Genomic DNA, 15,122 nt, shown 5'->3' with positions numbered 1-15,122 from the left:
GTAACACATTGCTGCATTTAAAAAAATAAAGCAAATAGTTAAACGCTTGAAATTGTCCATAAAAACAAGTTTTTAGTTTTGTTTCTTTATTTTCTTAATTAGCGTTAGCTTAAACTGTTAAATTTACAGTTACTATGCATTAAAATACCACACAGTCGTTATAATGAGCTTGCTAGTAATTTGTGGTTTTAAGGATTTAGTAGCTCAGGTTGGAGTGATTCCTGGTCTTTTATATGAAAAGGGGAGGAAACAAACTTGGTAAGGAAAAGAAGGACTGAGTAAATGGGCCAGAAATTTACTTTATTGGCATAAAGTTCCTAACAATATTTAGCTCTCTAGACTCCATTCCAGTACAGTGATTATTGTTTTGACTAACTTGAAGATACTTGAGAGTTAACATGTAACCTCTCATGCTGGAGTTCATCATTTAACTGCAGACGGCACATCCTCGAATTTTTGTGTTGATAGTCAGCGGACTTATACCCAGACAGGCATCCATAAAGTTGTTTCACTTCTTTCTCGTACTGCATCTATTTGATAACTTGTTGGAATGTCCAAAGACGCCTATTACTGTGACTCAGGCAGATCTCAAACATGCTAGCTTAATGTTTTGATGTCAGAGACATCTGATTTCAAATTCTCACTCAAGGGATGTAGAAACATATTTTCATGTCCTTGAATATCTCACTATATGTTGGCTGGTGGGTAGGACACCACTCTTCTGTACTGGTTAATTAGCAGGTTGGGGTATTTGTGACTAAGTGGAAATTGTCTCCATGTAATGCATTTAAAGAAATGCACTTTTTAATGTTAAAACATAGATTTTTGTTAGCTTAAAAATAAATTTAAAATGGGTCTAAAAAAGTAACTCTGAATTCTTACCTTAACAAGTCTAGAACAATTATTTCACTGCATTATTGTACTACATTATCAGTCTTGAAGAATATATGAAAAATCCTTCAGAACATTGTGTGACAAAGGTAATGTTTTGGACTTGTGGAGTGTAATCTACCTCTACCAGGTCACATAGATCAAGAAGCACTTGAGAATCCTACTAAATTAATAATTCAGTTTTTAATGCTCTATAATTACTCGTACTGGGAAATTTTTCCAACAACATCTAATCTGTTTATTAGAAAGCTAATGTTTTATTTAGAGCTGATAAACGGTGCCAGTTCTCCCTTATGGAGCCCCTCATCTCAAAATAGTAACTGTGCCTAAGTGCCATCTACATTGTAAAGTTTGCTTTCACATGTGTACTTATTAACTGAAGTTGAATCGGATGAGGTGAAGTGACCAATCAGGAATGCTTCCATTTGTGCTTTTATGGGTATTTCAGCTCTGCCACAGTAATGTCATCTTGGGGTCTATTTCAGTTCAGCAGCATGCTTCAGAACAGCCATGACAATTACTAGGACATGCTAGATGGATGTTAACAGAGGAAAAGATGGATTAGATTTTTAATCATTAGACAAAGATTCCCACGATTCCTTGTCACTTGTGGTTCCAGCTGCGGTCTCTGTGGGGGTTATCCCCCACAGAATCGACTACGTCATTGCGGTTTGTCAGCTGATCCCAGGTTGCTTTACACTTCCTATTCTGGGGCTTCCTCCTCCTTCCCAACAGTTCAGTAACGAGTATACCACACACATTTTGGCAACAATGAATGGGATTGTGAAGTAAAACAAGAGATTGACCAGGTGCCTTTTATCTCATGTATATGAATTAATTGCAAAAAACGTCCAGTGTAAACCAAAGTAGTCTGGCTTATAGGGAGACTTACTTCACATGGAAGCAATTCTTGTGAAGTGGCAGTTGATAAAATTGGAAAAATAGCATCTCAAATTCGGAAAATTTTCCCCAGGGCCCTCAGCCGTTTATTCTCCACACATTATTCTGGTTTCCTTCTTTGCACGAAATTACGGACGATAATGCCACGCTCTCAGTACCCATCTTAAAATATTAGAAATCATTGCAGATAGTTAATATCCTTTTGTAGTGATTTATACAGTTCCCATTCCCCTCTTATCTAACCCATTCTGAAAAGTAAAGTCTATTTGCAATGGTTACCTTTCATGGTTACTGACAGGCCAAGCCTCCCTTAAGTACCAGTCAGAATAGGTTTAGCTGCTGTGGGAGCCTTGCCCCTTTTAATTGATCAGTTCGTGGAAACTGATGTAACAGTGTTAGGTAAGTAGGTCAAGCACTTTCAGAGACACTTGGTTATTAGAGTTAAAGGTCATTAATCCTCTTTACGTAGTCAAATGATATGGCCCTCCTTTTGGATTATTTTTCAAATCTGTATTTGAAAATGTGCTACGCAGTATTATAAAATTTGCTGAGGTGTATTAAAGTTACCACTTTATAATAGTTTACCTTGTGATGATGAGTAACACTGCTGCTTCCTAGATGTATTTTAAGGCCTGGAAAATGTAAACAATATGAATCTGTATGTTAAACGTCTCAGTTGCAAAAAGATTTTGATATAAAAGTAAATTGCTCTAAGGTTTGTGTTATGCTTCTTTACTGTGTTATTCCTGTCTTTTAATTCCAGTGTGGTTGAATCTCTGATGTGCATTCTTTTTCCTTTGTGTCTGTGCTCTTGAACATATATTTTTCAGAAATCTGCTATATGTGAACCCTCAGAGTCTGAACTTTGCCAACCGCCAAGGCTCCGCCCGCAACATCACTGTGAAAGTGCAATTTATGAACGGAGAAGATCCAAGCAATGCAATGCCGGTACACAATGATTTTCCAAAACATGAAGATTGTTGTTTTTGAATCTTAGTCAAGCTATGAATGTAATATCTGTCAGACCTTTTAGTGTCTTGGCAACTTTTATTATGCAGTTGGTAATAATTAAAAGATACATTTTTCATTATCTGATTTATTGTAAAACTGTTGTTTATTCCTCAGGTAATATTTGGGAAGTCAAGTTGTGCTGATTTCTACAAAGAGGCCTACACTGCAGTGGTGTACCACAACAGGTGTGTTTTGGTTAGGGATGGGTATCGTTTAGGTTTTATCCGATACCGGTGCCAAATCGGTACTTTTGAAACTGTGCCGGTGCTCAAACCGGTGCTTAAAGAATGGAGAACACAAAATTGGTCCAAAAACCTCTCATGTTCAGCTGTTTTTTTGTAAAAAGATAACAATGTTAGCCTTTTCTGCAGCTATAGAGGATTTATGGCATCACTCTTGGTTGGAAGCAGTGCTTAATCAATGGAAAAAAAACACTAACTTTGTCCAAAAACCTCTCATGTTTAGCTGTTTTCCACTTTTTCTTTGATCATTTTAGCCTTTTTGGCCAGGGTGAAGGGAGTATCTGCCATCAAACAAGAAGACAGCCTCATGTAACTACGACAATGTTTGCTAGTTCACCTTACATGCATTAATGTAATAACGTGGTTAGCCTACTCAACGTAAATTACACACGAACAACATTAAGCTACTCACGCAGAGAAGAACAGCTGCTGCTGCATCATCATCCGTCATCATTTCTGCTACACTGGCAGGGCTAGGGGCCAGGACTCTCCTCTTCGGGGTTTTTGGGGGATATTGCTAACTCCGGGTCCGATAACTGGCAACCCACCCGACGTGCACGGTGTGAGGTCTCGCAGCAAGCTATCATACGGCGCATTTCTCGGCTTTTAAAAAAAACGCTATGCGTCGCCAGGTGTTTCATCGGATTTGAGGTGTTACCTCCTTTGACAGTATCACAGTATCAGCTTAAAGCACTTGTTGCAGGCTGCTGAGTTTGCACATTTTGCTGTGAAGTACAGCCAGACTTTTGACCGCTTCGCCTTGGTCATTTTTAATCTGTAGCTCTGCTCTAAAAGAACGCACGTACCTGGACCCGCCTACTATCCTCGGAAACGTAAAATGATTGGCTAGAAGTGTATCACAGCTCAGGAAAAAAAAAGCACCGAAATAAAGCACTGAAATGTGTGCTGCTTTTCGGTCTGGTTACTACCGTTTATGCACCGGACACCGGTACCCATCCCTAGTTTTGGTTGAAATAAGCTACATAGTGTGCTGTTTCAAGCGCATTGTCAAAAATCAACTCTACTCAGAAAAATCAGGAAAAAGGATGTTAACCTTGATCTGTATCAAAATGAGAGAAAAACATATCCTAAAAGACAAAACACAAGCAGATCAGGTAAAACATCCTCATTGTTTAGAGGACAAAAATCAAGCGTTTGGGAGAAAAAAACCCCCCACTGCAAACCAAGGAATATATAGAATAGCATTTATTATTTACCAAAGTTGTAAAGAGCCTTCTTGCTGTGAGGTGACGGTGCTGATCACTGCACCAGCATGCCAGCTTACAAAGGCCAGAAATTTAAATCACCACTACTTCAACATCACTGTAAAGTCTGTGCTTGTCCTACATTCAGTGCTATTTTTTTTAGAACTGGGTTAAGTTCATTTTTAGATGGTTTCAAGTGGTGTTCATTTTAATAACTAGTGTAAATTGTTGACAGTGCCTTTGTTGTTATTTATATCTGAGTGACAGTGGCACTTTGACTAGGAATTTGCTTCAAAAGAAGAAATGTCAATACAGTTTGCATTTCGCTTAGAACTAGCAAAAAATATTTTACCATGTATATCTCTAAAAATAAGAAATGCCATAAGAAAGAACTTCTTTCTCCATCTTGAATTTGCTGTTGGTTTTAATGGAGGTTGCCCTGCCAATAACCTACAATCATTTCCAATAAAAGTTTCTCCTAATGCTGTTTTTGCTCCAGGATTTTTCCTGTTCTGGTCCAGAACCAAACTGTTTCTTCCCATGAGAAATCAGTTGCCTTCTATGACCCTTTTAAGCAGTTTGGGTTGTTTCCATCCTTGAAGCTATCTTAGTAGATCTGTTGATGGGCTTACTATAGCTGTGGTTGTTTGTTTCTGAATGTTTCCTCCTGAGGGACTTGTAAGAATTCAGCTGAAGTGAATAATAATGTGTTTATATAATTTCTTTGTTTTTAGATCACTTGACCTGCTTTACTTGAGACAAATATTCCCAAGTTAAAAATTGAGGGTGGAAATGGAATATGTTTAGGTCAATTGATATAAATATTTGTAATTGTGGGGGTGAAAATGGAGCACATAAGCCTGTTAAGCCAGTTTATAAAACAACAGGCCTAATGTATTCAATATTCTTTGCAATTAACTCTCTAAAAGCCTTCTGGGAAAGCATTGAGAAAAGCCTTTGCATATTTTCTGACTGACGTGTGCTCCCTTCAGTAACATATACTGATCACCAGTATTGAAGAGGTCTTAACCAGTGAGCAGGCAGTTAGTAGAACAGCGCACTTGCACATTTGATACAGCTAAGAAACTCTTCTACTGTTCTCTATGCCTAAGTTGTGCTTGTACAGTGTGTTCAGACAGTGGAAGATCTATAGTTATAGTGGCTGTAGCCGGAACCATCAGCCAAGTGAAGCAACATCGAGATAGCGGCCTGAACTGTATGATATGCTTACACAGTTTAATCGATTGAGTGCAAGCCACTCAAAAGAGATTAGTTCTCAATTATCTGACTCTAAATGATCAGTTTGTGATACTCATGAAATTCTTTTTTTTGTTTTTGTTTTTTTTTACTAATTGATGTAGATCTCCGGACTTTCATGACGAGATTAAGATCAAACTGCCCGCCTCTCTGTCAGACCACCACCACATTCTTTTCACCTTTTACCATGTCAGCTGCCAGCAGAAGCAGAACACACCACTGGAGACCCCTGTGGGATACACGGTAAAATCATGTGATAATGCACGTGTGTATAATTTCAAATTTGTGCTCTGTTCTTTCATAGCTGTGAATTTAGACACACCCACTTCAAACCCCATTTGCAAAAAGACACAAATGAAAGAAATTTAACTGAAAATAGCACAAGTACAACATATGGAAGGGTGAAAAAAAGATTCATTTATTTAGCGAGATGTTTACACAGCCTATAAATCTTTTTCAAAACAGTCACTCACATTCTCCTAGTGAATTTAGAAGATGTATGTGTATTGTTTATCATTTATCTCTCTTTTTTTGTGTGCAGTGGATTCCCATGTTGCAGAACGGGCGTCTGCGAACGGGACACTTCTGTCTGCCCGTGTCTCTGGAAAAACCACCACAGTCCTACTCTGTTCTCTCCCCAGATGTAAGATGCATTTTTTAAGCTTATATTGAATGAAACAAGCATAATGCAGAGAGATGAGCTAAAGGAGAACTTCTAATGTTTCTATATTAAATATAACTAGTGTTCTATATATGGGATTCCCAGGATGCACTTCAGAAATCATTAGTATATAATACTGCATTATCACAAGCAAATCAGATAACCTGGCCCTTCCTTTCATTGTTTCTCTCTGTTATGTAAGGGCCACTCGGATTTACTCTCCCGTTATTGTACCTTCAGGTCCCTCTCCCGGGCATGAAGTGGGTAGACAACCACCGAGGAGTATTCAATGTAGAAGTGGTCGCTGTTTCAACCATCCACACACAGGTAATAGTACTAAGCACAACGGCTTCACAGTAGCTACAGTAGTTTTGTGCATTTTTCAGATTCATTAGTTAAATTATGTCCTAGAATGTAAAACCTTAGAATAGCAACATAACCTGTTATTTTGAAACAAAGATGGACAGATTTATTATTGTAATGTGACTCAAAATATTTCACTTAACGTTAATAGAAAAACATTATTTTCACACCTAAACTGTAATTCTTTCCCAGCACCAGTTTATTAGGTAGTGACTCTTACCTTACCAGTAATTTACTGAGGCCTACTCCATCTCTGATTTGACTGTGGTGTTGGGAGGGGCTTGACCATGGCTTCTAGGAACCCAGCTGGGACTAATGTGCTCATAAATCACTGTTCTTGGCACAGATTAGACTTGTTGGATTCTCCTGTGTACTTGTAGCAATGTTCGGCTTGCGGTTTTTACTCGGGGAGCCAACTTGCTGGTTTAGCAAAGAATACAGAGGAATAGATCCAAGCTTACTTTTGTTGACTTTCTTCCCCTTTAGCTTTTTCATCCTTGTACGCAATTGTGTTTTCTAATTCTTGCCCTCTTCTTCTCTTGGTATTTTTTTTCTATCCATTAATCTTTGTCACATTTCTTTCTTCCTTTATCTCCTTTTTACGTGATTTTCTCTGTTTGCCACTTCCACATTATGGTACTGACATTTGTTTTTGCCAAAAAACGTTCTCTCTCTTATTAACCTCATCTCTACCCCCATTCCTCCAACTCTCCATCATTAGGACCAGTACCTGGATAAGTTCTTTGCGTTGGTGCATGCCCTGGATGAGCACATGTTCCCAGTAAGGATAGGAGACATGCGAATCATGGAGAACAACCTGGAAACTGAGCTCAAGTCCAGCATTGCAGCACTAAACTCATCCCAACTTGAACCAATAGTTCGATTCCTTCACCTTCTACTTGACAAGTTGGTGTTGCTGGTAGTGCGCCCGCCCGTCATTGCTGGACAGATAGGTATGATAAAGGCCTGCAACAGATAAAAACGAAAGGCTACACTTGTAATTATGTTAACTAGCAGAAAGCTCTTCTTTTTGTCTTTAGTGAATCTTGGGCAAGCATGTTTCGAGGTGATGGCCTCCATAGTGAACCGGCTTCATAAGTACCTGGACACCAACCAGGACATGCATGGCCGCAACAGCCTGCTGTCTTCATACATCCACTATGTCTTCCGCTTGCCCAGCACCGACCCCAACTCACCCTCGCCAGGTACAGTGACTACAGTGTCCTCCCATTTTTCTTTATCCTGAATCTTCTTCTATTTTCTCCTTTTAAGTTAACCCCTTTCAACCCTTAACTCATCAAATCTTCCTGCCATAATTTTCTTTATCTATTTCTTTTCATCTTTTACTATTTTTTTCCTCCCACATCCATTTTGTCTTCTACCTGCTCAACACAGACACCAACTCATCCTTAACAGGTAGATATGGCCAGCGTCTGTACATCACAACAGATTTAGCCTTTGGATAAAAGTTACAGTTTTTTTTTTTGGTGTATTGATTAGGGATGGGTATCGTTTAGGTTTTATCCGATACCAGTACCAAACCGGTACTTTTGAAACGGTGCCGGTGCTTAAACGGTGCTCGAACCGGTGTTTAAAGAATGGAGAACACAAAATTGGTCCAAAAACCTCTCATGTTCAGCTGTTTTTTTGTAAAAAGATAACAATGTTAGCCTTTTCTGCAGCTATGGGGCATATAAGGTATCACTCTTGGCTGGAAGCAGTGCTTAAACAATGAAAAAAAACACAAACTTTGTCCAAAAACCTCTCATGTTTAACTGTTTTCCACTTTTTCTTTGATCATTTTAGCCTTTTTGGCCAGAGTGAAGGGAGTATCTGCCATCAAACAAGAAGACAGCCTCATGTAACTACGACAATGTTTGCTAGTTCACCTTACATGCATTAATGTAATAACATGGTTAGCCTACTCAACGTAAATTACACACGAACAACATTAAGCTACTCACGCAGAGAAGAACAGCTGCTGCTGCATCATCATCCGTCATCATTTCTGCTACACTGGCAGGGCTAGGGGCCAGGACTCTATTCTTCGGGTTTTTGGGGGCTGTTGCTAACTCCGGGTCCGATAACAGGCACCACACCCGCAGTAGATGCGCTCGGTGTGAGGTCTCGCAGCAAGCTATCAAATACGGCGCATTTCTCGGCTTTAACAAAATTCTATGCGTCGCCAGGTGTTTCCTCAGATTCGAGAAGTTACCTCCTTTGCACAGTATCAGCTTAAAGCACTTGTTGCAGGCTGCTGAGTTTGCATCTTTTGCTGTGAAGTACAGCCAGACTTGGACCGCTTCGCCTTGGGCATTTTTAACCTGTAGCTCTGCTCTAAAAGAACGTACGTACCTGGGCCCGCCTACTACGCTTGCAAAGGTAAAATGATTGGCTGGAATCCAAAGTGTATGACATTTCAGGAAAAAATAAAGCACCGAAATGTGCGCTGCTTTTCGGTCTGGTTACTACCGTTTATGTCATGGCACCGGATACCGGTACCCATCCCTAGTATTGGCTTGTATTTGGTATATACAGGTTTTTGGGGTTTTTTGCAGTGGCTTTTGTTGTTAAGCCATCCACTGCCAGAAGTGTTAATAAACTACTCTGAAATGATGGGTTAATTACTGGATAGTTAGGTGCAGTGGCTCATCGAAGTCCTATTTTCCTCATTTTCTTTCTGTTGTGTGTCACCAAAGGCCCAGGAGGGTTGGGAGGTTCGGTTCACTATGCCACCATGGCTCGCTCAGCTGTTCGACCAGCCAGCCTTAACCTCAACCGCTCCCGTAGTCTTAGCAACAGTAACCCCGACATCTCCGGTACGCCCACCTCTCCTGACGATGAGGTCCGCTCCATCATTGGCAGCAAGGTAAGGTCTTCAAGTCATACACGACCCTTTCTCTGAGTGGTCATTCAGTTTTCTGTTAAATCTTTAACGAAGCACTAAAATTCTTACATGTGGTCCAAATGTGGCCTGAACGCACGCTCATATTTTTAGGAGCACTTTGCTCTAAATTTGGCTCATACATACTCCATGTGGATGTCAGATACTGTAGTTAATTATTTAACACTGTTGTAATGTAGGAGCTCTTGCTCTGTGATGTATTTTTAGACAGACTCGTGTAAGGTATTTGTACTGAATATGTGTATCTTAAACCACACAAGGTAGAGGCCTCCCTCTGCACAGTGACCCACAGTTTTATCAACATGTAAACTGCATGAGCGTTGTGCAAACACAAGCTTGAACATCTTATCTCTCCAACCGTTGTACGAGCAACCTGTCACACACATATACTCACTCACTCACATGCTATGCACAAATAATGCTTATTATGCATTGTGAAAAATGTACGTTGTATTTAGTTTAAAGTCAAATCAGTCAAGATTAAATATTGTTTCAATAGCCATGTCTTTTCTGAGGACTCTAACAGTAGTATAGTCTCTTCAGTCTTTTTTTGATTTCTTTGTTCCTTTTTATTTCATTTTATTCTTTTAATTGAGGTCATGTATTTTGTCTCATATAATTTGGGAGTTCCCACTTCAAACTTTTTTTTCATATAACCCCCTCAAAAAACCCAACAAATACGTGAACAGTGACTGAATGATGTAATGTGCCTTTCTAATGGTCTTGCTATATTTGTAACCATGACATGATGGATGCAGCCCCTTTTTTTGATGAGTTTCCTTTTGCTGCTAATACTTAACTAAACCATTCTTCTCTTGTCTCTTAGGGAGGGGTAGTTGTTGTTGGGGTGGGGGTTTAACGCAGAGAAGGAAAGGGAGAGAGAGAACCTTTGTGCTTTGCTCCTATGTGGTGATGATTTTTAATTTACTGACAGCTAACCGTTTTGAGGCCCTTGGCATCGTCCAGCTGTCCTGACCTCTGAACCTCTTTAACTTGTCATTATTCCTTCCCTCCTCCTTCTCCCCCCCGTGCTGCTCGCTTGTTCCCTTGCTTCCTGCCTGCCTTGTGTCCTTTGACCCTGGCCCCCCTAGGGCTTAGACCGATCCAACTCGTGGGTGAACACCATGGGCTCTAAGAGTGCCCCCTGGGGATCCAGCCCTGGGTCCGCTCCAGAAACCATGCAGGTGGTTTTATGAATGCCCCGTCCTCCACTTTGCCTCACGACAAAAACAACCTACACTTAAGGGATACTGAGATATTTGGAGTTTTGGCTTAGTTGTGTGCTTTGCTGGAATCATTAATAGCGAGGCATATCGGGTATATCAGTGCTTATCCATTCTAAGGTTTTTCATTTTTGTGTCTTTTTATTTTGTCATGCTCACACCTTTCATTAATATTTTCAGCCTATCCTTCAAGCTCTTTGCAGTGGTTTTAAGTGACCTGGCTGTGATGCGGACCACATTTTGCTTTTTTAAAAATTCAAAGTACACATATTTCTAAACCACACACAAAGTGGCTAGTATCAAAGACTCTAAAGACAAAGACATAAAAGACCAAAACTTCAGAATATTACAGTATTCTGTTATACCTCAAGTCACAACCCTCCCATTAATCCCATACGTGGGAGTCACAGCCGCCTCCATGACCCTCCAGTCATGTTAGTCTTAGGTGTCAGCCCTCTTTGCGAATCACATCTAACACATCTCTTTTTTTCTCTGTATCTGCATTAAAAGTAGCCAAAATTAAGATGTATCCAAATATAGGCCAGAGCAATCCATGGTAGCAGTTTCTCAGATATTGTTGACCTCTCTTCTGGGTTTACTGTGATCAGTCATTGCTAGCCTAAATCCAACACAATCTTTCAGAGAATAATTGGGTTGGTAGAGAAAACGAGAGTTGTGTTAGAATTCCATCAGCAGACTAGTCGTTCTTTTTTTATGCTTTTTTTTTTAAAATTTATCTCCCCCCCCCCCCCTAAAAAAAAATCCCTCTTTCCCTCTATGGATTTCCTCTGCTCTCAGCTAGTTAACCTGCATGACCCTCTCCTAACACCCCTCATTTCAACCACAGTTCATTTATTTCTGGAGCATGGTATATCTGTGAGTGTGACTGTGCATCTACGTGTGTGGTCTTTGTCTGCCTCAATTTCCATCTTAATGTGATCTTAAGTCCTCTGTCATTTTAATTTGTCATAACATATTAATTTATACAAATATAAAAATAAATGGGCATATTGTAGCCATAGAATCACACCTAGCTTACCACAGTAAATGTGCATAGACTGGCAGAGCACATTCATAATAAGCATTTAGCATAGGATGTTGTCCAGCTACCTGCAATAAAACCATCTCTGAGGTCTTGTATTTACCTGGAGGGATGCAGAATGGCTCATTATTAAGCAATGGCTACAGTGTTGCACAAAAGCATTATTAATGTTGAGACTACATTTGATTGCACTTTTGTGTAGCCATTTTGCATCTCTACCATAAGATGCTCAAACTATTGATGTATCAGCTGTTTTAGATTATGGGTACAATGCTTTTCAAGTGCTGTGGCCCTGTCCTGTGTCTGTTGTTTTGTGTCTTCATGTATGAAAATGTCCAACAGATCACAAAAGTGTGTGTGTGTGAGGGGGCTGTGTTACTCAGCACGCACGTTTTGCCTGTGTGCTGAGGAAGAAGGTGCAACCCCACTCTCTCGTTGCTCCTCCACTAACCTTGCTGTCACCGTTCCATTCATCCCACTCATAGGCCATGGAGCGCTGTGGCAATCGCATGTCTTCGCACACTGAGAGCGCCAGTTTCTTGCAAACTTTAACAGGACGGTTGCCCACAAAAAAGGTAGAGCCACTTGCACTGGGGGAGGAGCCGACCCCCAGCCACCTCTTGTCCTCCTCCTCCTCACCTGTCTTGTCTGTGGATGTGTGCCTCTGGATTGATTGATGTCGTATTTGGTTGTTGTGGAGTCTTGTTGAATGCTGTATGTCACCGATCTGCCTCTTGTTCTCAATATGAGGATATTTTGATGTGATGTGAATGTTGGTTGTAATCTGGCTAACACTGACTATTGGAAAGTCTTTTTTTATTGTCCACCGCTCAGTCACAGAGTGCAAATTGTATCTGGTTTTCATTTAAAAAAATCTGATACTGTTTGACTTTCAGTCAGGTGCTATGTTACCATAGGACATACTTACCAGTAAACATACAGACAGGTGGGCGGGTATGTTTAGTGTCGTATCGGGACAAAGTTCATAATTTTCACTTAGGTTGAAAGAATTCAATTTATAATAGAATTTTTAAGCAGGTGTAGTTTACTTGGTGTTTTATACCAAGCTGTGTGTCTGCTATAACAACCTTAAACTCTTTAATAAAATAATTCTTTCCAGTAGGCAGTACAATACAGGTTTAAAATGATGTATTTAAGACTTACCAGTCTGATGAAAAGTCAGTATGTTAGCCAGACTTGTGGTGGATTTTAGTGTTGCATAAAATACACACAACTCGAAAAATGTTATTTTTGCATAATAAGACGACCAAATGTAAAAAAATAAATTAATTAATTAATTAAAAAATGTTGTTCTTTGTAAAACTAGAATTATTTTTCTGTCTTTAAAAGAGAGAAATGTATTTTAGTCATATACATTAGGTCGCACTACAAAATACTGCAGTTTCCATGGTGAAAGGAGTGCATCATTTGTTAAAAGCAAAAATGTTGCACACGTCTATAACAGTTTTTTTTTTATTAATATCTAACTGTCTGCAATGAAGTTCATTTTCAGCTTTGGAGGAGCAGAAGCTTTACTGGGCTGTCTTGTTCTTTCATATAGAGAATCTAGTACGCGTTCTTATTTGTTCTATATTCCTGGTCACAACAGTTGATACCTGCTAGCAGGTTATGTCTGTAGCCAATCTAAAACTTCTTTTATGTCATAACCCATGAAAATAAATACATTTTGAGATCTATCTGACCAGGCGAACTAAGTATAGATTATGCTTGGTTACTTTTTCTGGTGCCTCACATTATCTCTGTCTGGCTGTACTGCTTTCCCTTTCCCTCTCTGTCCATCCCTCTTTCTTTGTCTCCGTTTTGATTTTCTGACTCAGCTCTTCCATGAAGAGTTGGCTCTCCAGTGGGTGGTGAGCAGTGGAAGTGTACGTGAGGGTGCTCTGCAACAGGCCTGGTTTTTCTTTGAACTCATGGTAAGAAAACAAAATCTGGATAAAGTGTAACACATGTGGGTCTGTCTGACATTGTTCTTTTTGTGTAAAAATAAAAAATAATATTAATAATGATAATAAAACTTGCCAACAGCTTATGTTTTAACCCAATGAACACCTTTACCTCAGGTGAAGAGTATTACCCACCACCTTTACTTCACTGACCGCTTAGAGTCACCCAGGAAGAACCGTTTCCCAGAACGCTTCATGGACGACATCACAGCTCTGGTCAGCACCATCGCTGGTGACATTGTGTCTCGCTTCCAAAAGGTAAATAATGACCCAGTTCTGTGTCTTGAGGTGTTTGTAAGAGGCTTGTCAGTTTGGATTGGAACAGGAATTTGCAGGATTGTTATATATGGGAAAGTTGGAAAAAGGAATCTTATGAGTTGTTAAAACTGTAAAAGAAGTTGTATGTTCATATATTTTTGTCATTTCTGGACATTATTTTGTGGCATATTAAGTTTTGGGGTGTAATTTCCAAGGCATGCCCGTGACATGTATAAAGCATGTTTTCTCATCCGTTCAGGATCTGGAGCTGGTGGAGAGGCTGAACATGAGCCTGGCCTTCTTTCTCAATGACTTGCTGTCAGTTATGGACCGAGGTTTTGTCTTCAGCCTGATTAGGGCATACTGGAAACAGGTAAATGAGTTTGTTTTTCTCGGTCTTTTGGTTTTTAATTTTTAAATTGCCATGGCTGTCAGGATCAGTATGACTGGAAAAAAGCCAGGTGAGTGCCGAAATTTCTGATTAGGCCTTCATTAAACTATTTAAAGCGTGGATCTCCTTTTTGTGCATTTCAGCTTTATTTACAGCACTATAGCAGCCTAATATGTGATGACATTTCAACACTTTCCTTTACTGCACATGCTCCATTTTTGTTTGTAATATGTAAATGAGTATTTTCTGTTACCTTTTTCTAGGTGTCCACAAAGCTTTATGCTTTACAGAACCCAACCCTGGAGTCTTTGCGGCTTGATTTCTTAAGGATTGTTTGCAGTCATGAACACTACGTCACCCTCAACCTGCCCTGCAGCCTGCTCACACCACCTGCCTCTCCTTCTCCCTCTGTGTCCTCAGCAACATCGCAGGTCAATTTTTACTCTTAAAAGGCTGAAACTCTGAAAATTTCAGCGTACAGATGTTAGATTTATGTACAGTCCAACACTATTAATAGTGTCTCTTATCTCTCACAGAGCTCTGGCTTCTCCACACACGTCCAGGACCAAAAGATAGCCAACATGTTTGAGCTGTCTGTCCCCTTCAGAGAACAGCATTATCTGGCTGGACTGGTACTGTCTGAACTGTCAGTAATACTGGACCCAGACAATGAGGGGTGAGAAGATGTTTTAATTAAGAAAGATTCTAAATGTGAATGTGTTTTATTGTCTGAATCTTCCCGTGATTGAGCTAAAACATTCCATTTCGTTTCCTTTTAAATTTGTTTTGCTTCTTCTCTTTCGTATTGT

At 39.8% G+C, this 15,122-nt stretch overlaps 1 protein-coding gene across 18 annotated transcripts in view; it reads left to right on the top strand.

The window, feature by feature from the left end:
• The window catches only part of dock7 (dedicator of cytokinesis 7), a 48,176-nt gene that overhangs the window by 18,568 nt on the left and 14,486 nt on the right, over positions 1-15,122 (top strand). For 8 of the 18 annotated variants that reach the window (XM_086269227.1, XM_086269225.1, XM_086269222.1 and 5 more), the window contains exons 15-30: positions 2,622-2,739; positions 2,917-2,987; positions 5,611-5,749; positions 6,048-6,149; positions 6,408-6,494; positions 7,252-7,483; positions 7,571-7,735; positions 7,926-7,946; positions 9,230-9,399; positions 10,527-10,619; positions 12,186-12,275; positions 13,539-13,634; positions 13,782-13,922; positions 14,182-14,295; positions 14,577-14,744; positions 14,850-14,989. In XM_086269227.1, coding sequence (XP_086125353.1) covers positions 2,622-2,739; positions 2,917-2,987; positions 5,611-5,749; positions 6,048-6,149; positions 6,408-6,494; positions 7,252-7,483; positions 7,571-7,735; positions 7,926-7,946; positions 9,230-9,399; positions 10,527-10,619; positions 12,186-12,275; positions 13,539-13,634; positions 13,782-13,922; positions 14,182-14,295; positions 14,577-14,744; positions 14,850-14,989 — 1,947 coding nt within the window. The remainder of the gene's footprint in view (positions 1-2,621; positions 2,740-2,916; positions 2,988-5,610; positions 5,750-6,047; positions 6,150-6,407; positions 6,495-7,251; positions 7,484-7,570; positions 7,736-7,925; positions 7,947-9,229; positions 9,400-10,526; positions 10,620-12,185; positions 12,276-13,538; positions 13,635-13,781; positions 13,923-14,181; positions 14,296-14,576; positions 14,745-14,849; positions 14,990-15,122) is intronic. The other 10 variants (XM_086269229.1, XM_086269228.1, XM_086269226.1 and 7 more) reach the window with 4 other exon arrangements.

This window comes from Aulonocara sp. 'chitande type north' Nkhata Bay, linkage group LG17, assembly GCF_057382095.1.
Source record: "Aulonocara sp. 'chitande type north' Nkhata Bay isolate Kocher_YH1m ecotype deep benthic linkage group LG17, A_spYH_male_GT1.1, whole genome shotgun sequence".
Lineage (NCBI taxonomy): Eukaryota > Metazoa > Chordata > Actinopteri > Cichliformes > Cichlidae > Aulonocara > Aulonocara sp. 'chitande type north' Nkhata Bay.
The sequence above is the reverse complement of the archived record's forward strand: the minus strand, read 5'-3'. Positions and strand labels throughout refer to the sequence as shown.